This window comes from Haemorhous mexicanus, chromosome 6 (assembly GCF_027477595.1).
Source record: "Haemorhous mexicanus isolate bHaeMex1 chromosome 6, bHaeMex1.pri, whole genome shotgun sequence".
Lineage (NCBI taxonomy): Eukaryota > Metazoa > Chordata > Aves > Passeriformes > Fringillidae > Haemorhous > Haemorhous mexicanus.
The window spans coordinates 10,072,549-10,095,904 of record NC_082346.1 but is presented as its reverse complement, the minus strand read 5'-3'; the positions used below and the strand labels follow the sequence as shown (position 1 = coordinate 10,095,904).

Genomic DNA, 23,356 nt, shown 5'->3' with positions numbered 1-23,356 from the left:
AAAATAATACAGCATTTGGAACCACCATGGAGTTCACTCATTTCCTCTTGCCTTTATTCCTTATTCCATGAAAGCAGAGGAGGTTATTTAGCCATGTCAAACTCTTCAGGGCATTCTGTTAATGTTAATGTTTATGCCCTAGCTAGATATTCTCATTTAGTTTATAAGCATAATTTTGATATAAAAGACCATTAATACCTATTACTTTTCAATTGCTTTATGACTAATGGCATGCACCTGTGAATTCAGAACTTTTTTTTTAAAGCAAGCTGACAGTCTGCTTGTGGCAGGCGACTCACTTATGCAAATATCTACAGAAACAAAATATTAACAAATGGCAACTAACTGGATTGTGTTTAATTTATTTTTAAAAATGTGTTGATCTTACTAATTAATTAAACAGCAGTTTCTGAAAAACCGGGCTGAGCCATCACTATGGCTGCTAAAGCCTCAAGAAATTCACTTATATGTGAGAACAGCTATATCCCACAGCAAACAGGAAGCAGCCAAAAAACTTGGTTCTGTTTTAAAGAAATTCATGGTCAGACTATTTTAAGGATGGGGTATAAATGCTGAAAGATACTCATGGGCCAGATATTCCCTTGCAGTGCTGCTGTGCTTAAATTGAGTTGCATTGACTTAGACCATGTAAAACTCATGTCTCTTCAGCTGTGAATGAGACAGAGAAAAGACATTTCAGTTTCACCACAGCAGGAGGATTTTAACACCCTGACAGAACCATTCCTCCATGCTCCATCCTAATTTTAAGCACAAGCACAATAAATCCCATGTTGCTTTTTCTGGTACCTCTTTCCCCAGTGAATCTGTTGTATAGCCCACTCCACCTTAATAAACTTCTTTATATGTTCAAATTACATAACCAAGTCATAATCATGCCGGGTATTCATATTCCTAACTTCCTTTAAAATCTGTGTTAAAGAATTTAACTGAGGAGCAATTAATGACTCTGGAAATCTAATTTCTGTTGTGTGCTGGAGAAGACCAGTTTAATGTTTTCTATGTTAACAATGCCTTTTGCGTGAAATTTTAGACATTCTCTTCTGTTCTTCTCTGCACTGGCAAGAAGATGTAAAGGTTGGGACAGCCTTTTTGCCAGATTTCTTACCCTGAGAAGAGTCAGCCCCTTTTTATGCTACAGATTAAACCAGCTTCCCTTTCTCACACACCCAAGAACACCACAGCAGCACGGGCTGTGCGTGGTGGCAATCCTTCCCAGCACCTTGGGAAAATGGAGGGAGGGGATTTCAGAGCATCCTGGGAGTGGAAAGGATGAGCAACAAGCTGAGGGGCAGAGAGCCTGTGGTGACCCAGCAGGCCGTGGCTACTCACTGTGCTCTCATGCTGGTCGTAGCCGATATCCTCGATGGCTCGGATGTTGATGATGTGGATGCCCTTCTCCTCAGCAGGCAGACAGGAGTACTTCTTGTTCATCCTCATTCCTGTCTCCTCTGGAGCTTCACTGAGATCTTCTGGCAGAAAATCCACCCCATGAAACTCGCTGTCTGCGTCTGAGAAGGAAGGGAACAATTTTATCATGACACTTTAATCTCCACTTGCTCCTCCCAGAGCCACCCAAAAGCTGAAACGTATCCTGTTCCTGCCCTCTCCTGCCAATGAGCCCTTGGACAGGGCTCCCACCCCTTCTCCTTTCCTCCCTTCTCAGCTTTCCTCAGCCCTCTTCAGCCCTACCTGGGTGTCCTCCTCCTCCAGAGGAAAAGAGCTCAGTTAACTTTTATCCTGCACGGGTGCCTCAGGAGGTTTTTACTCTGTGGGCTCATGGAATGATTGTATTTCTTGGCAAGAGAAGGAAAAAGGGGGTGGGGGGGAAGGGAAAAACTGCTGGTGAGGATAGGTGCCATGGTGCCTTTCCCTTTTCAGGAGGCGTTTCCTCCTTTAACTTGTTAATGATAAAAAACTAAGTCAAGGGTTTTCCCTCAAGTACCTACATCCTGCATCTGATTTACTGAACCACTCTTATTTAAATAGTCTTGAAAATCTGGGGGTTTCTCAGTCTCAACCTGCTTCTGATGAAGTCATCAGAACTGTTTCCATTTCCTGTTTAAGTATATAGATAGGCTAAAGGATTTTAAATAAACATTTCACTACAAACTGAGCAACCAGATAGTTACAGAATGCAAACTGGTGTTTGCATATGGGCACTTATGCAAGTAACAGAAGGCAGTGTTCCAAGATTTTATTAATTTTGACAGTGAAATAAAATACTACAGCATTGTACCTTTTTTTTTTTTTTTTTTTGAAACCACATAGGAGGAGGGCTTGCTTGTCTAAAGAGTTAAGATAAAGCAAGAATTGTAGAATTTATGGATACTAAATTAGCTTTCCCAAACAACAAAAAACATGGAATGGAATTACCCTGTCTGGGTCTTGTTGAACTTCAGGGATAATGTTGAGGGAAGAGACAAAGAATATCTCCACCCCCAGAAAATTTGCAGATGATGTGAAACTGAGGAGCAGGATTGATTAGCTGGAGGGTCAGGCTGCCACTTCAAGGGGTCTTAACAGGCTGGAAAAATGGAAACCCAAAAAAAGTTCCCCACTTATGCAGCCCAAAGGAGAGAAGGCAAATGATGGGGGTCACATTCCTGCCTTCTGCTACCAACTGAGCAGGTACAGACACAGCAGAGCCAGATTCTTCTCACAGGTGAAGAATGAGAAAAGGGTGAGAGGCTACAGACACAAGTTGCAACAAGGGAAATTATAACCAAACATTAAAAAAAAAATCTCAATTCTCTAACAAGAGTGATCACACAGTGAGGAAGGAACCAATGAAGCTATAAATCTCCATCCATCCCTGGAGAAGGTCAGATCTTGACCCCACCTGGCCTAATCTGAATGTTGGGAAGGCACTGCAATAATCACTACACTTCTGATCAGGCTCTTCCTGGGAACAAGGCAGGAGCCAGCAAGGACAACAGCCTGCAACAGCCAGAGGAGGAGGACGCAACCAAAGCCTTGGCACCTGTCCTGAGCTGATCAGAGCAAGGTAAACATTACTGTTATGAAAGCCGTGCTTCTGTGGAATTCGCAGTTGTGCTCCTCTGGAGCTTGCCAACACCATGATGTTAATTTCAGTTCTGGGCAATCTGCTCCCCAAGCTGCTTTCCCAGGAACACCAGTGCTCATTAACATCATCACAACACCTGGGCAGAAATCACCCTCTGCATATTCATGTGCACAGCCTGTAACACCCACACCTCTGCAGACCTGGCTCTTGTCTAACACTCCCCAACAGCTGTCCCAGAGCAGACACCACTCGTGACATCTCAGGGCAGCATCACCAAACCCAGAGAGCTACTTGAACAGCAAGTTGTAACATCTCAAGGAGCTTTTTTGGGGGGGTAATCTAGAGATCCAGAAGTCTGCTGGCTTATGGGAGCAGCTGGAATGTTTGTATCCATTCCCTACATGTGCATGGTCTCTCTTTCCCAACACTCACAGGCATATATGGGCAGGCTCCCTGAACAATGGGAATTGAAACAAGTGTGGGCAGCTGCAGAATCCTGTGTACTCAAGCCTTTATTCTGTGGCTGCAAAATACTCATAAAACAATACAACTTTTGGAACTTCATAACTGCAAAAACCTGTGTATTTATCTGGAAGGATGCTGGAAACAACTTTGTAAAAGCAGTGGATTAAGTGCAGTAAAAGTCCTCTCTTCCCTCCTTTTCACACGTGTACTAAGTAGAACCCAGTTATGTCAGAATTTTGTAGAAGGTATTAGAAGAGAAGCACCTTTTACTGACTGTGAATCTGAATAATGGAGCTGTGAACGGAAAAGTGCCAGTTTAGGAATCACCACCGAGACAGAATAGGCTCAGAGCAGAAAATCACAAGCTTCATTGAGCCCAAACGACCTCCCTGTGCTCTGAAGCTACACTTCCAAGCAGAGTTTGTTAAGCCCCAGCACGGAGCAAGGAGACCTGCTCAGATGATTCAGCACCATTGTGCAAGCCCAAACAATTCCCCCGACACAAGGAGATATTTACATTCCTGTTTACACATCAGTATCCTGGCAATATTGGAAAGAACAAGTGCTTGAGATAGGCAATGAATCATAGAATTTTGGTTTATTATGACTACTGGAAAATATGTGAACTGTGAGAGCTTTCTTGATATAATTTTAATTACAACAAGTTTGATTTCTGCACTTAAGGATGATGTCAGGATTTAATCCGAAGTAAAGCCATCCAAACCACTTTGGTAATTACAAACACCCAGGGATTACAAGCAGTTCACTTGTGCTGATCTGGCAGAGGTCAAAGCCTTCTGTTGCAGAACACAAAACCTCTTTTGTTTTTTTACATGGAGTAGAGCACTTCAAAGACTTAAAACCATGAATATTTTATGTTAATCAAATTAAACAAGGACGATAATTTAATATCAAAATAAATTCATGTTCAGAATTATTTATGGCAAGATAGAAGAGGAAAGGTGAGGAGTAAAAAGAAAAATAATGTCCTAATTCAGCTAGCCTGACATTGTAATCTCTTTGTTGGGAGCTGAAAGAGGTGAGCATTATGAAGACTGCTGGCTTTGCTGCCTTCTAATGCTGACTAACCCACTCTCTTCTATTTATTAAGCAGAAAACACTACAACAAAGGCTTGAAGACGCACTCAAAGTATTTCAAGACAGCCATAAAACCAATTCCAAAACCCCATGGATTCTGAGTCAGCAGAAGTCCCCTAATATTCTGGGGCACGGAGTCAAAACCATGCTTGAGTTTCTCACTCTGAACCATACAGGAAAAAAGACTGAACTAATAAAAAAACCCTCAAACTTGAAACCACTTCCTCCTCTGTTCAAATTTCAGTCACAGCTGTTAAAATTCCCAAACTCATCTTGCAAAAATTAACACTAAATAATTAATGATCATTTTGCCACCACTGAAATTTGGCACACTGTGCTGTAACCTTTCCTCATTCAGACAATGCTTCTTCACTGAATGCTGATGGCCAGGTGAACCAGGACCAAAAACCTGTTGTAGAAACCAATGTATTTCCTCCATGATTCAATCAACCATTACCATTATAGTCATAACCATGCACAGCCACTGAATATTCCCTGTCAAAAAGTATTTTTGTCATTAAAATGAATTTAAAGACTGCATTCACACAATGCAGCTCTTAAAGAAATACCCTGCACTAGTTCTAAAATAAGCATCATCAAGTCAACATGGGTACATCTAAACAAATGAACAACATTTTCTTGCTCCACCTGAAACCAGTAGTGTCACTGAAACTGCCTTTCCTTGTTTTCTTTTTCTTTTTTTCCTGGTCTCCTCTTGCTTTCACTTTTAGAGACTATGTTTAAGAAAGTGGTAGGACAAAAAAAAGTCACAAAGACCTCCGAGTTAAAAAGGGAAAGCTGCAGGAGAGTTACAAGACCATGTGATTCAAGGCTTTTAAATGTCCACGTCCTTATCTTTTTGCTTTATATAAACTATGATAGAATTCAGAATGAAAAATTAAGAATCATGGAGGTAACAAGGAAGCATATTAAGAAAGTCACGCACACACATATATACATATGGTAAAAGAAACAAACACAACCTAGAAGCAAATGTTGAATATTTGTTTATAGTATACTCTTTCTATGGAAAAAAAATGTTAGCTTGTGCAATTCATTGGATAACTTTTGGATTTAAGCTCTTTTCTTGAAGAAAAGATATTGAGATAAAACTCCCTTAGAGGGGTTTTGCTTGCTACATATTGCCCCCTAGCAGCAGGATCCTCCTTCCGCACGTCCTCAACCAGCTCTCCACCGCCTGTATCTCCCAAATTCCAAGTCAGAGGTTAATCCTAAGAAGAAAAAAACATAGTTCTCACAAGCGACTCTTCTATCTTTCCCCTTTTCCTTCCCCCACCTGCTGATACGCTCCAAGGCTGGCAGGTCTGGAGGCCAAAGCCCTGGAAGAGCGAGGCCGGGCCAGCAGGCTCAGAGTGCCAGCCCAGCCCAGCCCAGCCCAGCCCAGCCCAGCCCAGCCCAGCCCAGCCCAGCCCAGCCCAGCCGGGCTCGCTCCGACCCGCGGGTCAGCCCTGCGGCCCGGGGAGCCGTTCCCGGGAATGCCAGCCAGCAGGCTGGAATGCCAGCGAGGATACCCGCTGCTGGCAGGAAGGGCAGTTCTTTTTTTGGGATGCTGACACCTGTTTACGAGGCACTGGCCCCGGACCAACAGAGCTGCCGTGCTCGCCCGTGAACACCCGCACACGTCCCGAATTCTGCTCTGCTCAAAGTGCTGACATCGGGCGCTCATTACCTCCGCATCAGGGACAACTGGATGTAAATTCCCCCTCGCCCCTCCAGATGTGAGCAGCCAGATGTTGCCCCAAGCTCTGTTGCTGGTGGAGAGGCAGCAGCTTTCCCTGGTACCACCCACTGGCCCGGCAGGAAAAGGGAGCCCACCTCCCCTGGGGCAAACTTAATGTTGACACCTCCTGTCCATCCTTTCAGGGATGTTGATACCTCCTGTCCATCCTTTCAGAGATGCAAGGATGTTGAGACCTCCTGTCCATCCTTTCAGAGATGCAGGGATGTTGATACCTCCTGCCCTTCCATCTGCAAAAAGGTGAACCCTTCCTCTTCCACCTTCTCTAAGTAGGACACTTTGGAACTCACCCATCTCCTTTGCTTTTCCATTTATTTTAAAACTTGTAGCCTACATCTGTGCTGGTTATTACCTCAATGAATCAAGTATGATGTTATGACCCAATCCATTAAAAAAAAAAAAAAAGCTCAAACAGTGAAATAAATCCAGGGTTCCATGAACAGTTCCCTTTGCAGAGGAGAAATGCTTCCAAATCAGAGTGACCTTGATGCACCTGATGCTGACAACCCGCACTGAAGGGCAGAGCCCATTCAGACACTTTGTGTCCAGTGCTTAGGAGTCACACGGGTGGAAAAACTTCAGCTCCTGGCAGGATTGTCTGGATGATCAGCTGGCTTAGCTCTGTTCCTCACTACTGAGAATGGTGGGGCTCTGGAGTGGGGCTGCAGCTTTCCTGGAAGGCTGTCTGCAGCTTTAAAGTTATTGATCTATTATTGTCAGCAACATATTCAAAGCAGGTTAGAAGGACACATAGCTATGACATCATTTTTTTATTTATGCTTGTCTATTTTTATTTCCAAAGATTTATTTACCCCATTTACAGGATGCAGTCCTGGGCTTGAACTCAAGCCTGATCTGACACAAGCCTTGTGAAATGTAAAAACAAAGAGCAAAACCACCCCAAAACCTCTAAAGATCACGAACATCTTGATTGAAATGGCATTTTCAACAGCACATAAATGACAAGAAAATACAAATTCTACCGTAACACTACTGCCTGTTTCTCTAGACCCTGTCAAATCTCACATTTTATGAAAACACATAAAGCCTCTTCCCATCCCAAGACAAACTTCACTTTTTTCTCCACAACTACCAACAACTATTTAATGGTCTATTAAGTAAATCTGTTTTCAGACATATTTCTTATACACCTAAATTAAGCACTCTTCTTCTTCCAGGCACCAGAAAAATATTATTTGCTGCTGTTGCTATTGCACAAAGATCAGCACTCAAACTTTGCTCAAGGTTATGGTGAAAACAAAACCAGATATGGGAGAGCCACTGAATCCATGTTTTGTTAATCCTATTAAATATGTTTTGCAGGGTTATTCTCATTATTTTTCTTCGTATGTTCCAAGGGAAGGCAGTTTTTATCAATGGGAGCTGTAAGATGAAAGAAAAAAAAATAAAAAGAAAATTATGGTGAGAGAATTGGTATTTATTGGGACAGTGGATACCCAAACTATCACCAGAGTCTAAATATAAAAAAAATCTAGATACATTTAAAATATGATGTGTATTTTCCTTTACCAGGCTGTAACAAAAGCCTCTTTACACCAAACATATGGAAATGAGGATGCAAAAATTACCAGTTTTACTCTAAAAATCTCAGTCATGGGCTGCAGCCTGGGGCTGAGGCCATGGCACATGTGCTGACTGGGAGAGCTGCTCTTTATCCCTCAGCTTTCCCATTTAAACTCCTAATCTTGAGACATTTGCACTGGTGTTTACATTTCCATGCAAAGTCAGGAGGAGGTTTGGGCTGCATAAACCCAGTCATGGATGCCTTGGAAGGCTTTGCTCACCTGATAAAGAGGGTTTGGGCCACAGGCACCACATTCAGGAGCTGCTTTTCCACATTTGAGCTGAGAGAGGCAGTCACTGGGGCTGGGGTTTACAGGACAGAGCTCCACCTTACTTATATATATTTTTTGGGTGTGCCCAGGCAGGTGGAGCTGATGTGGTGGGGTGATGGGGGTGGGAGATATCCAGCTAAGTTTTTTTCACGGCCCTGCAGTTTGAACTTGGAACAACACCAGTACAAGAGAATAAAGGGGCAAGTTCAACCAGCAGTTAGAAGAATCTCCCTCCCTGAGCAAGAGAATGCAAATCAGTGATGGGAAAAGCTCAATGATCTCCTGCCTCTCCAAGGGTATGCCATTCCCTGTGTACCTCAGTCCTAAAGAACCAAGCTGAGGCACAGCAGAGGCAGAAGCCCTAAGAAGTGTTGATGCAAGCAGGCACTCTGTTCCTTGGTTTTTAGAAAAGATCTGAGACCTGTGAGGGTGCCATGTCCCAGCCAGGCAGCTCTCCCTATGCCTGGGGATGCTGCAGGAAAACAGGACATTCCTGCTTAGGATTCCCAGAATGGCTGAATTCTTGGAGCAGAAAGGTGATCAGCAAAGACAGCCTCCCTTGAGGCCAGCAAGGGGAAGGAGTGGGCCAGTGCCTTTGTGAGGGTTCTTGACAGCCCCAGGTGAAAGGCATACTTGGAGTGGCTGAGGATGGACATTCTTTGCAGTTTGGGAAGCTGAGAAGGACAGCAGGGTTGAGCCCAGGCTCACCAAACCTCCTCCTTAAGGAGCTTTTGACAATAATTATTATCTAATAATGTATCAAAGGAGCAGTCAAGATCCAGTCTAAGTATAAACGGCTGCCTTGTGGGTTTTGTAACAGGAGACAGGCTTACTAATAAACCTGGATTATCCAAAGGTACACTGGTACATTTCCTGCCCAAAACCAAAGGAGAGGCAATTGCCATGAAATTGCTGTCACCTGTACAATGGAAAGAAGCAGAGCGTGGAGGGCACAGCTGCTCACAGGCAGCTGGGCCAAAATCTCTATCCAAATACTTCAGTTTCATTCCTAACTTGTTCTGTTTGTTCTGCAGCAGCACTTTTCCACAAGGAGCTCAGAATCCATCCCAAAGGAGTGGACCTTAAAGAGGCAGAATTCTACATCAGGGTGTAGGTGCCTAACAGTGCTCCCCCCAAAACACAAACAACAAACCCAAGGAGTTCATATCACAAGAACCTAAGACAGACTTATTTTGAAAGATGATTGTACTCAACCTGTGTATAAACAAGGACATCTTGGCAAACCCAAAAAGATGTCCTAAAAAAAAACCCCAAAAACCTGAAGACCTTTATTTGTAATTATGATGGCCATGCAAAACACTAATGAAAACAGAAATAATGAAGGGCAACTCTAGTCCAGTATTTTATTTCCAAAAGTGTGAGATAGGATTCTCCTGTTCTCTCCATCTTTCTGTTCATTATTCTTTGAAAAATCGCTCCCAGAAAGAGCACCAGCCAATCACAAGGGTCACCAGAGGGGCATCATTCTCCCCATGACAAACCCTCAGCACTTCTCCTTGCTACTAGAAATGAATCCTCCTCCACTGAAGAAACACCTCTGAGCACCACAAAAGTATGGCCCAAACAAGCAAAACAAGAAATTATAGATTTTCAAACATCATATCTTTTCTGGAGCCAAATCTTCTTTAAATTCCCAGATTGCAGCTATTCCATCATGGAAGAGCCCAAAATTCATCACAGGCACATGGTCAGTGATGGGCTGCCCAAAGATATTCTGGGTAAGAAAGGAAACAGCAGCTCCTCCCAAGAGCACGCATTTGACATCAACCCAGAGAGAAAGAGAGAAAACATTATTTGTTTTCATATTTCCTGAGAAAGACATTGAGGATGTAACCTTTTTATTTATGCAGGGTCAAGGTTTCATCCTAGAATTTAGGACAGGAATTTATTTTCCCCTAAAGTGTGATTAAGTTTATAAGTCTAAGATAAGTTTTGATTTTGTTGTTTTTTTTCTGTTTTGGTTAGCAGAATAATATTTCACTTTCTATCTTCTCTTTTTTTGAAAAAGGAAAATGTGCTGTTCATTTATCTGGTAAATGTTTATCCCATCTGTGTTAAAAACCCCTAAACAACAGAATCAAATGGAATTAAACTTTAATATATTGCTTATCTACAAGCACTGAAACACTTAGAAAAACAATACTCTGCATGAAGAAAAAAACCCTGTGTTTTACCAATATATTTAGGAAAGTAATTGTTTTGGATACACTAAAGGACAGTATCTGTTATTCCATAAACGTGTTCAAAATATGCTGTAAATGGCTATTTACAAAGTTGATTGCTTTTTAATAGCACATACTCTGTGCTGGTGGGTTTGTTAAATCAGTTTACAAAACACATTTTTGTCAGCTAGGTTTCTAGTCTCATGAACAGCCTCTACAATTTTAGGTTTGGGGTTTTTTTTAATATTCAAGCTCTTTGGAAATCATCTTGAAGTGGTTGCTCTTAAACGTGCAATAAATGTATTGCTGGTGGAGAGAAAGGAAAGTTGTGACTGCAGCAATGATGTCAATATTGGTAATTTAAGGAAGAGAGGGCAACTAGCTTAAAAACAAAGGAATTGCAGTTCTGATTGATTTCAAACCTGCCTGAGATAACAATGCCAGCAACATCCTTGGGCCCTTTGCTTTACTGACCTTTTGGATGTCTGCAGCCTGTAGCAGATGCTGTGTTTTGTTATGATACTGCATTTTTTGTGTTTGAGGGACAGACAATATTTAAAATATTTGAACCAGTTGCAGAGGGTGGAAAAAAGATGTTTGATGTGGTAAATATTTGTTTTCATGCTGTCAGACTCCAGCCCAATTCAGGATGAAGGCACCTTTCCATGAGGGCAAGGATGGACAGAGGGGTGGGCAGCTCACTACAGCATCCCCCTGAGCCAACACACACTTGTGATGTTTCTGGGCCTGCTTGTTTTCTTTGCCTGACTTCAACACAATTCTTTATTTAGGTGAAACCAACCCTTCTTCCCTGAAAACTCTCATCTCTTAACTGTATTCCTTCAGGAAATATTTGTAACTCAGATCAACAGTTTGAGTTCTTTATGCCTTTTCTCCTTGCAGGCTGGTTTTTGCCTGTCCTTGGGACCAGGGACAGGCAGGACAGTGAATGCCACCATAGCACACCTCCAGGCAGTCCAACAAGATCCTGCAAGGAAACTTCAGAGCACAAAGCCAGGTCTTCTTGATAAACATCCCACAGTGGTACAGCACAAACCTGTCTTTTGTGAAAGGCTGGATGCTCCAATGGTACTGAGAACTGGGGCAAGTGTCAATGTAGGAATGAGCTGACTCTGCCCAAAGCTTTTGGAGTGACAGTTCCCACCAGAGGAAATACCTACAGACCCAGGTCTGTTCTGTCTGTTCTGTCACCTCGAACATGATGTTCCAGTGGGAAAAATATCATCACACCTAGTGCAGCCGTGAAACAATTCCCACAGCCTCCATCGGGATCTCCCCAGTCTACAAAACATCGAGTGCTTTCTCTGCTCATCTTTACCCTTGCTAATCAGACATCAGGCTCTTAGAGAGGACTCAGCCCACGACCTTTTAAACAAGATTTAAAAAGCCAGGCAGCAAAAATCAGCCATTTGCAGAAAAATCTGTGTCTGAAATGCTACTTTTCATGGTAAAACAATGTTGTGTTGGTTTGACAGAAAGGCACACTTCTTGCTGATCGTGAGTCTTTTGAGCACCTATATCCTGTTTGGCTTCTCTCCTTTATGCCTATTTATTTGGGAAACTCATGGTGTGATTCCCAGAGGTTTGGATGCTCTATCACTTATCCACGTCAATAAACAATCTGGAGCACTGTTTAAAAATGGAAACACTTTGTAGCAGCACAACCAAAGGCACTGGCTGTGCTGCTGCTGTGCCTGGGGGAAAAAAGGGAGCAGGGGAAAGGGATCTCTTGGTGAAGACAGCCTTTTATCTTTCATTAATCCACCAGCACCACTGGGGCACACCACACAGCTGGAAGATTTACAAATTCTGCCCATCCTGCCCTTGAGCTGGAGGCTCTTCTGCTTTGGGTAAGGATAGAATTGGTTGCACCATTTACTGACAGTTCTGCTCTCTCCCTAATTTTTAGATGCCAAAGTGAAATCTGTCTCTGCTGACATCCCAGTGTCTTGGTTTTGGGGGACACTTCGTGTTGAGAATTTCCAGCCACCACTGGTGGCAGAGGAGCTCTCAGAGCAGAGCTGCAGAAAGCAGTGTCCAGCCAAGAGGAAGCCAACACCTTAAGGGCAAACTGCACACCCACTGCCTGTGCACCCTGTGCCCAAATACCGCACAGCTCCTCTGCTTCAAGGAACACCCACAAAAATATCTTTGTCATGACTGTAGAGCCTCTAGGAGCTCGTCAGAGCTCCCAGCACGGTGTGAAGTGCTCTGCTCAAAGACAGGCTGCTCCTAATCTTCTCCAGAGCTCTCACCTGCCAGTGCCATCTGGCATTGCAGGTGCCTCAGGATTCCTTCAGTCTGTGTCAGTACAACTATCCCTCTGCGAGAAACAACTCAGAAAAGGGAAAATTACTACTTAGGGTGTGTCCAGTGAAGATGAACAAGCAACAGCAGCCTTTTTTCTAGGATATTGCCTGCAGCACACATCACCCGTGGTGTCAGACACAGGAACTCAAATTTAAACAGATGCAAAACGACAGAGGGGGATGTGGCAGTGATGGAGGGAGGAGCTTCTCTTCCTAGGACACAATAAAAGAACTAAAAATTAACCCCCTCTTTAAAAGAACTAAAAATTACTCACTTTCCCCATCCCACACTGGATAGTCAAGAAGACAAAGGGTAATGAAGGACAAATAAAGTGCACAAGTGATTAATTAACATTTAAAAAACTCAAAAGCAGTCATTAGAGATGAGGTTCCAAAGCAGAGGTTCATGCCAGGGCAATAGTGGCAAAAAAAAAAAAAAAAGAAAAAAAAGATAAAGAATATATAAATAAAGTAAAACAAAACTATTTTTGTAATGGTACTTGAGAAATTTATGAATGGGATTCTGTGATGTGGTTGCCCGAAATAGCAAAGATTTGGACATGGTGACCCCAGGAGTTCCTGAGAGCAGCTAGCACAGAGGGTGAACAGAGGGTTTCCCACTGTTGCCTCCCCTCTCCTGTCAGGATGGGCTTTTCCCTCTGAGTGACAAACAAAATTCAGCATCAGCATAAGGCACCTCACACTTGGACAAGGATGATAAATATTGCCCCAAAACCAACAACTCCATCCAGAAACCCAAAGGGAACTTTGCAAACCCCACTGGCCAGACGCCTCTCTTCCTCTACTTTCTTCCAAGACATATTTCCCTGGATTTCTTTTAATTTTTGTTGCTTTAGGCTGTATGCTACACATTTTTCTTGTGAAAAGATGCTTGAAACAAGATAAAGTACGCCAGGTCAGGCTTTTCCAGCCCTGAGCAGCATTACTACATGTTCCCTACACAGAGATATTGTGGATTTATGTTTCGTTTGAGTCCAAGACCCTTCTCTGAGGAGCTGCCATGTAACTGGCTAAATATCCCTGCCCAGATGGAGGATTTTGCATTTGTCTGGTTCTCATCTCCAGTCCTGGGAGCACATCCTTTTCCAGGAAGATAAGCAACAACAAGTCTGCTTTAACAATGCAAGATTTAAGGCTGCTGGTATCAGATCCAAACCTCCCCAGACACAAAAAGCTGAAGGGGGAGGCACCGACTTCACTGGTTCAAGTTTCAAAAAAGTTTTGGTGGGGCAATCTGTCATCAGCAGGCTTTATTTTAGATCTATTATCAACTGTCCTGCCATGTCCAGCCCAAAGCTGGCATAGAGGAACAGAGCTGGCATTAACCCCTCTGGGTGCTTTTTTTGGAGGAATTGGATGGAAATACAAACCATATGTGACCGTACCCAAAGCAAATGAAACCAGCACTTCTGAGTGGCCTGACACTGCACAGATCCAATACCTAAAACTGTGGAATCAGGGCAGAAGTTTGGGTTTTACACAGTAAAACTTAGAAGGAGTAAACCTGGAGGAGATTCTTCTCTGTAAACATAAGAGCATATCTGACATGGAGATCAAAAGGAGAACTTACACTAATTATACCCAAAAACAATCAGTGCTCCAGCACAGATAATAATGAGAAATGAACACTGCAGGAAACTTTGATGTACTTCTTAGATAACTGTGGTACTTAAAAACTGGATGCAGTTCAAACATTTAAAACATGTCAGTCTGAGATCTACATTTCAGATTGAGAATGTGTTGATGCACAAGTAGATTTTAAAATAAACACATGGTGGAGCAGAACACAAACACGGATTAAAATAAAAAATAGAGCAAACCCAAACCCCTGCTCTTCAGTTAAATCTCCCATGTTGAAGAGGCTTTAAAACCACTTCTCCTTCACACAAGCAAAATCCAAATGCCCAATTTGACTGAAATCATTGTTAATAATTCAGTTTGCAGGCTGTATTGGCTGGGGTGCCTGTTGAGTCAGTGCAATCTGAGTCCCAGGCACAGCCTAGATGACACTGCCAGCTCCTGCTCTCACCAGCAGGCACAACACTGAGGGCAGAAGGTGTCAGTCCTGGTGGAGGAGAGCACAAACCTGTGGGTATTTCGGCAGGACATTTGTCTTGCTGATGCTAATGAAGATTTCCCAGGATGGGTAGGTCTGGTTCATTACTGACTACTAAGCTGTGTGACCAAGCTGAAAAGGTGTTCCCAAAAGCATTAGTAGTGACAGGATGAGGAACACAAAGCAAAAGGACCGAAATTTGGAGACTTCCAAGCCTCTCTAAACATACTTCCTTGTGCTCCCGTTTAGCAGTACAATATTTTCCTGTAACACCCTTCACCAGAAAGTTACCTAAAACAAAATAAAGAACTAAAAAGACAGCTGAAGGTACAACTAAAAAGACAGGTAAAGTTTTTCTAAGACTGCAGCTGAATGAAATATGTGAAGACAAAAGCCACCACAGGGCGGGAAAGAACCATTCCAAGAGCACTATCAATCCATCCATTTACTCAAGAAGTAATGTCCATGTGGCACACTTTATTTTGACTCTCTGCAGCCAAGCTATGGGACATGGATTTTCTCAGCATCACGATGTGACTATTGCTGGGCATCAAAAACCACATGACAATCTTCAAAATACCATGGAAATTCAGGAATGCTATTAACAAAAAAAAGTGTTTTCCCCCCAACATTTCCTATTTACATTTCCTGGCCTCTGAAGTTTAAAATTCCTATGAAAGTCCCCTCTGGGGAGCATGGAGAACACAACTGGAAGAGGTCCATGAGCTCCACCAAAAAATTAACATAAAGATAAATTTTTAGAGCACTCTCTCTATATAAACTACAAGACAGCACTTGCTGCCAGGATCATCCTTCAGGAACAATATGTGCCAGCACCTATTGGACTGTTTATGAAATTGGCCATTAAATTGAAACACTTTGGAGGATGGAGAAGAGCCCATAGCTCATTGGTTTTAATTATTTAGCTGGAGGGGGGCTAAGAGTGTGTGTGACAGCACCAGGGATGAGCACAGCACTGCTCACGTTCCCTGTTACATCCACACTCCAGGAAGCAGAGCTTTTCAAATTTAACCAAATTAACCAGTGGTCCTCATTAACCCAGCCAACCTTAAGGACATTTGACCCAGGGCACGGAGTGGGGCATCACAGGGGACACGGGGCGCTCTCAGTTGCAGGCATGCACAGGCTTGCTGCCACCAGAATGTTCTGACACGTGTCCATCATGTCATTTTCAAAACAGCTGCTGCCCATGGGTGCTGTTGGAGTGTTTGATTACATGGAATAAGCACTGAGGGCCCAGTGCTGCTCCAGCTCCCACGCCGGGCCACCACGCTGGGCTCCTCTCTCCCCAGGTGACAGAGCACAGCTGTCACTTGCAGGGTGGCTCCTTCCTGGCACCCACACCATTTATCTCCTGCTGGAGTCCATCCCCTGCAGTGCTTCTGGAGGCAACCAAACATGCAGCACATGAAATCTGAACATGCACCACCACAAACATTGGTTTCCTTTCCTTAAGAGGCAAGAGAAACAGCTCTCATTTTATTTTCAGGGTGCAACAGCAACCAGCACCAAGGAAAACAGGCAGAAATACTTTTCTAAAGCCCTTTCCAAAAGCATTTGCCATCTGCATGCTGGATGGTGGACCATGTCCACACACTGTGTGATTCCAGGAGCAGATTTTGGGGATTTCACATTTCTGAACAGTTGGGAGTCAAATATTTTTGCAGCCCATAATTCTTTCAATCAATTACTGCCTACTGGTTACAGAAATATTAGAAATCCTAATTCATGTTCATGAATTCTAAGTTCATGATTCTTAAGGTCTAAATTCATTATTTGAACACATAAAGCTGCTGAGACAACAGGCACCTTCTCCTCTACCCTAAAAAGGATTCCTGGAGCCCACGCAGCAAACTCCCAGGCAGCAAGCTCTGTTCACATGGAAATGTTAAAGAAGAGAAACAATATCAGAGTGCCCCCTGTGTTTATAATTATAGCTTTAATAACATTCCACCTCCTTTCTAATTTTTCCCCCAGGTTCCATTTTTGGCCTGTTCTCAGTGACAGCCTCTTACAGGCATTTCCAAACTACAACACATACTCTGGTGAACTATCAGTTTCACTTACTCCACACTGATTTTTACTTGATGGCAGCATTTATTTTTTCCTGGTGGGGCTGTGAGTTATTCCCTCATAAAGAATAAAGCATTTAAAGGATAAGTGCTTTGAGAAAGATTAAGCAGGTTTTAGTCATCCAGGTACACACCCATCTGTTTCCTTTTATCTGGAGTTTTTGATGGGTTAAAGTTTTACATGGATAGAGGAAGGAATGACAGGATTGAAGTTTTAGGGTATATGATTGTAGAGTAAATTAGGGTGGGATGAAACAGCACTACCAAGTCCAAGGAAAGGTAAAGGCTGCATGAAGCAGACTCGATCAATAAGTGATTGATCAAGTGTTGAAGCAAGAGGATGCTGAGGAATAGAGAAGATCTCCTAATGAGCTAAAGCAGGTATTGCTCTAAGGTCCCTGCTCCTGAAACCACACACGATGGAAAGCAAAGCACTTTGTTGATGTAAGGGCTCAGAAATGCTGCAGTTATAACCCTCATGGGCCAAGTTCATCATTTTACTGTATAAATTCAGTGAAGCAAGGTGGGTCTTATCCTCTTTTTTCCACAGAATTTTTTCACCCTATCTCATACTGCTGTGCACCACCACTAAAATACAGAAAATGCAAAGTGAAACCCTTGTTCACACAAATTTTGACAAACCCTCACTGCAAGACACCAGCTGGAGCAGAGCATGCTGCATTCAGAACACACTTTGGCTCATGTTTCACAGAACCAGCCTCTCAAGCCACACTTTACCAACCAGTGTGGGACCCAGAAGTTATGAATATGAAAGAAAACTCTTCAGGGCTAGGTTAGCCTCCCTCTGCTCAGGTCAGACTCCTTGCTCCCTCCTCAGACATACCTGGAGGCAGCCTGGAGATCCAGCCTGCAGGAATGCACCGGTTTCCCACAGTGAATTTTCTGTGCCCTCCAAATGGGCTGAGTAAATATTCCCTAAATAAAAATTACCTGTGGATAGTGCCACAAATGTAAAACAAATCAGGCTGTGCAAGACAAGAAGCTGGAAAAGAGAGATCACCCAGATTTCAACAGCTTTTTAAAAAAGACCCTTTCCCCCCCAGGTGCAGCCTCTCTGGACCACCCAGATGTTCCCACATGGGTCCAAGAGGGCTCCAACATTCCCGGGCACAGCACATGGCAGAGGGATCGGAGCAGGGGGCACATCTCCTACATCCAAGGAACTGACACTCCAACAGCATCCAGCTGCTCTCTGCATCCACTGCTTCCTTCCCAAACATAACCAGCTACTTACCCCAAATCCCCAGACTTCACAAACAGCTGGGGCACTATTGCTTTTTTTAATGAAAATGAGAAAGTAACAGGAAAAAAAAAAGGAAAAAAAAAAAAAGAAACCAAGAAAGAAAAAGAACAGACACAAAATTAAACAATCTACCTTAAAATAAACTCAGTGGTATTATCTGTCTCTTGTCAAAAAGTTATTAGGGAATAAAAGTGACAGACTGTCTACTAAGATACATCCCATGAGCAAGTGACACACCTAAAACTTGTCAAAGACTTCCCTCTGTTGATGTGTCTGCTTATCCTTAGTGCCCACACGTGTTACATTACTGCATACTCTTGGAGGGTGGGAGCTCTTGATTTATTTGTTGCAGGGAAAGAACATTTCTTTCCTCCACCTGATTTCACCCTTCTGATGTGACAGGTCTTTGTCTGTTCCTCACATAAACCAGAGAAGTCCTCGACTAAAACCAGACTCCATGTAATTATTTTCCTTTAAAAATAAAGCCAATAAAACTGGCAAATATGAACAAAACTGGAAATGATCTATCAAAGAACTGTAAACAAATTTTCCTCCAGTGCACATTCTTCACATAGAGGAATTACTACTGGTCAGTATTAAAAGCAGACAAATGATGTGGTGCTTTGGTGCAAGAGGGGATGAAACAACTCATGTGGACAAGTTACAGAAATGGGTAAACGAGGAGGTGCCTCAGCCAGATAGCAATTAGCTTTTGGGAACTCAGTGTCTGGTGTCCAGCCCTGCACATAGGGCCCCTACAGAACATCTCACATCAGAACTGAACACCAGGCTCAGCCAGCTCTGCCTGAAAACTGGGCTCTGACCACAGCTTTGATGTGGCTGTGCTCTGGGCATGTTCCCATGAAGTTTTAATTCTCGTTAAAACTCCAGGAGGGTGGAGCGAGGACACCAGGAGGGCTCAGGAGGAAAGTGCTGCTGTGGGGGTTTCTGGAAAGGGTTTCCTCTGCAGTGTAACCAAAAACATTCAGAGGGATTTAAAAACTGTTTGCAGATGAATATCTGTACTTTTTTTTCTGAGGAGAAACTTTAAATGAAAATTAAACTGAGCAAATAAAGCAAGCTAGAGCTATTGAAATAGAAAGTGTGCGGATCATGGGAAGGGGAAAAGAGCAGGAGAAATGTTTCACACTGGAAGGCACACCCAGGAGGGCAAGTACACAGGAGTTTGAGTCTGAGCAAGAGTAAACTGTGTGTCAGAAACCAGTCTACACCACATCAGCTGGACAGATGGAGAGAGAGATCTTACCTGTTAACATTGCTAAGACCAGATTCAGCACAAAGATTCATTTTGTCTCTTCATTATCTCTTCTTGGGGAGCAACTGAAACTCTTTTCCACACCATGAATATCTACTTTTATTTGCTTTTGTCTCAATGCAGCCTGAGTGATGTCACGGTAGCCCAACAACAGCAAAATGTTTCTTTCCCAGTGCTGTGAGGAATCCATAGGCCAGGGTACCAGAATTCCCTGCCTTCCTGGACTGTTCCTCAGAGCATCCCAACACCAACGCAGCATTGCTTCAAGGGATTCTATCACCCAGTGGAATTGAGTCAACCAGAAAAGAAAAGTGCCTTCAAACACGAAGTGAAGAAAAATCCATTTCTTCCCAGAAGAAAGTGCAGGAGGCAGCTCAAAGCTGAACCCTAAGAACACCCTGGTCACAGAGGGTTTTGCCTTTTAATATGGTTTAGATTAAAATCCTATCTGTCTCCACAGCTTTGATGAAAGTCTTGTTTTCCGTGTCAAGCAAAAGCAATGAACTAAAACAAAGAACTTGACACATGTACATGTCTCCAATGTACAAACAACTGGCTGTTTCCATAGAAAAACCAGAGAACAAACTGAAATAACTCTAAAAAAAATGAATTCCTGATCTTGTAATAAAGGCCACATGGTCTGCAAAAGTGAGTGCAGAACTGGAGAGGCAAAACTGATTGGTTTTACCCAAACACCAATACTGATTTCATCTCTTACTTCATCTCTTCCTCATCCCAGGACACATTCCTGTGCAAACTGCAGGACTCAGCAAAGCATTGGCAGAACTAATTATTGAGCATTTAATCAAATCAAACAGTGAATGAACATACCCTGGAGTACGAGTTCATGGAAAAGCAAACCCAACATCATCAGCTGAATTTTTGTGGCTGAATCCAAATCTCTTATCTGTACTCACCGGAACCATTCTGGTCAGGGCTGCACACAAACTTATTTTGTACACCAGAGTCAAACACAGTTCAACAAAGCAGAAAATCAACAGAAACACCATTTGGAAGCTGGATGTTACAAACACCTCTTGTGAGATTTTAATACCATCAGACTCTAGATTTTGCCCTGTTTTGGGAACAAACTGATATTCTGAACCCCACAAGGCCAAAATCAATCTTTCCTCCACTGGGTACCACTATCAGCAAAAAGTCACTGATCAATAATGCTGACACTGTAAGTTCAAGCAAGGAATAGTACTGGCAAAGGCTTTGGATTTGAGCTGAAAACCCATTTAGTTAAGAATATTTTATTGTGGAAAAGCATGTGGAAACAGAAAATAAGTTAAATGATAAAGAGATCTGAATAGAAAACCCGTGGTTATAAATGGAACAGTCGCTGTGAGTAGACAGATCTGTACATCCACATCTGTTCCAGTTCAAAGTAGTTCATGTGAACCAGGGGAAGGAACTATTTTTTTCCTTCGGTGCTGCAAACCTATCTGCAGTCTGGCCAGGACACAGGGTAGGAAGAGGGAGAAACCACCATCACTGGCTCAATCCAAGTTTCAGTGAGATGGAGCTCCCACCAACATCCCTTCTTGCCTTTCCCTATTTTCCCTCCCGTATTAAAACATACTTAGAAGAGAACAGCAACATTTGCAAACACTTGTGGCAATTAAAGCTGTTTGTTTTTGCTAAAACCAGGCTTAACAAAAGCTCTGTTTTTGTTCCTCTGCTCACAGATAGTTTCTGCTTCACAACTGTCCCTTCTGGGGCCACTTTGATGATAACGTGGGAAAAGCAGGCAGAACAGTTAAGCAGGGAAATAAATATATAAAACTAACGGGGCTGCTCCAGGACTCATTCAGGTTCCAGAGGAGCTCAGATTTCCTGCCTGTGGATAGCTGAAACATTTTATCTACCCAGTTTGGTCTTTGTTTCTCTAATATCCTCTCTTCTCCTTCCTCTGAATCTTAACAATGATTTAAAAAAAAAAAAAAAAGTAACAAAGTAACAAGGAAAGCAGTGGTGAGAAAAATGTGGCGTGAAGAAACAGAAAGAACACTCAAAAAAGGGTGAAAGCTGGAGCTAGCTCCCTGTTTTGCTCTGACAGCAACACCATACTTCAGAGGAAAGACACTCCCCTGTAATAATCTGGTCATGAAAAGTATTCATTTGCCTACTTACGTTATTAAATGACTACACACATACAATCTGTGGGATTTAAAAGCTTTTTTTCTTTTTAACATCTGATCGCTCACATTGAGGTTGAAATATGTTTATAGGGTCTCTGAGTTTATTTGCCACAGGAAAAACATGAAACTTCCCGCAAACAGCTCTGCTCCTGGCGGAAAACCCGCTCAAGTCAATCAATACCGAGTAATTGCTGGACTGAAATCAATCACAAGCTCCCAGGAACTGCTTCAACTGGGTTTTGCTCTAAAGACTCAGTGCTGTGACTGATGAGAAGCTGAAATCCTCAGCTACCATTAGACATTGCTTCCAAACCGGATGGCAAAGCCTCCGCTGGAGCAGAGCTGACGAGAAGCTCCCCGAAAGGCAGAGATCTTCCAGTTCAGCCAAGGAATCCTTAAAAGCCCTGACACAGATGCACAGAGAATGAAGGGGCAGGGCTGGGGTGTCAAATGCTGCTCCTGCCAGGTGGAGAAAGCGCTGTGGAGAGTGGGAAGCTGCTGCAGAATTTCTTTGGACACAGAGGCATGGAAGCTGTCGGGGCACATGGGAGGGTCTCCTGCTCAGCTGCCCACTTGCCACCAAAACTGGGGCTACTTCTACACTTAATTGCTTCTCTGGATGAGGGCCAGAGGGCCACAGGGAATTGCAGGACACAGCCCCCAGGAGCTATTCTGAGAAAATGTACTGAAGAGAGAGAAAAAGGAAAGCTTTCGTTAATTAATATTATCAAGACAACAAAGATCTTGCTTTGGAAACAATAATCTGGTTCTTTTAACTGAGAGCTTCTTAGCAAGATGCTACAAAGAGAAGCTTTAAAAATTAAATTATTTCTTCTGCCATTTAGGAACTATTAGCTTGAAAAGGCTTAGATTTGATTTTATGCCTCTGGTATGTAATGATGTTTAAAATCTAAACCAAAACCGGTTTCTGCTCTTCCTCTGATAATTAGTAGATGGTCTCTGGTTTTCATTATCCAGCTGTTCATTTATACTGTTAGATGGGCTTAAATGGTTAAGATTAATCAAAAATACTTTATCACAACACACAAAAGACAAGTCATTATGGCACTGTAAGAACAGAGCACAATTTCTCTTGCTGCCAATGACTTGTCATTATTTTCAACATGTTTGAGAGAGCAGATTCATTCTCAAAAGAAAATGATCAGCTACAAATTTACAAAATAAGCTATTTAATTTTTACAGTGTGATGGCATTCCTCAGTCCCCTACAAAATAAGCAGCAGAGTGAATGGCCCGATAGTCCAAACTCCATTTCTGAAGTAAGGAGCACCTAGAACAGTTCTACCCTGTGTGATCTGGACCAGACACAGAGCACTCTGCTTCCTCCTCACCTACACAGTGCACAGGGTCTTACCCTGGACAAATTTTCTCTTCTCTCAGCTGGATCCATTTCAAGTGAACTGAAATGACAGTTCTTGTTCTCTGTTGCCTGTCAAAGCCACAAATTCAACATTTTCATTCCTGTCATACACCAGAAGTTCTACAACTTGAACGCAATGCAAAAGGAGTGATGGGCTCTCATGATGTCTCCCTAAGGTTTTTGAAGTCCTCCAAAATCTGTGGATACATAGAAGTACCTTCTAAAGCATACATGAAAGGGCTGGGACATGATTTTGGTGTTCAGCCTCTTAACCTGAAAGGAGGATCTCCTGTGTATCCTTGAATACAATTGTTCAGAAACAGGATCTGTTCCTATTCCAAAAGCTCAAACATCATCTAGCACCTCAGGGCCCATGAAATCAAAT

The 23,356-nt window shown here is 42.8% G+C and overlaps 1 protein-coding gene across 5 annotated transcripts in view; it reads right to left on the bottom strand.

Annotated features, from left to right (window-relative positions):
- ANO1 (anoctamin 1) overlaps positions 1–23,356 on the bottom strand; it is a 70,722-nt gene that overhangs the window by 38,873 nt on the left and 8,493 nt on the right. For 4 of the 5 annotated variants that reach the window (XM_059848417.1, XM_059848418.1, XM_059848419.1 and 1 more), the window contains exon 2: positions 1,351–1,529. In XM_059848417.1, coding sequence (XP_059704400.1) covers positions 1,351–1,529 — 179 coding nt within the window. Of the gene's footprint in view, positions 1–1,350; positions 1,530–1,710; positions 1,866–23,356 lie in introns of those variants that run through there. The other variant, XM_059848421.1, reaches the window with a different exon arrangement.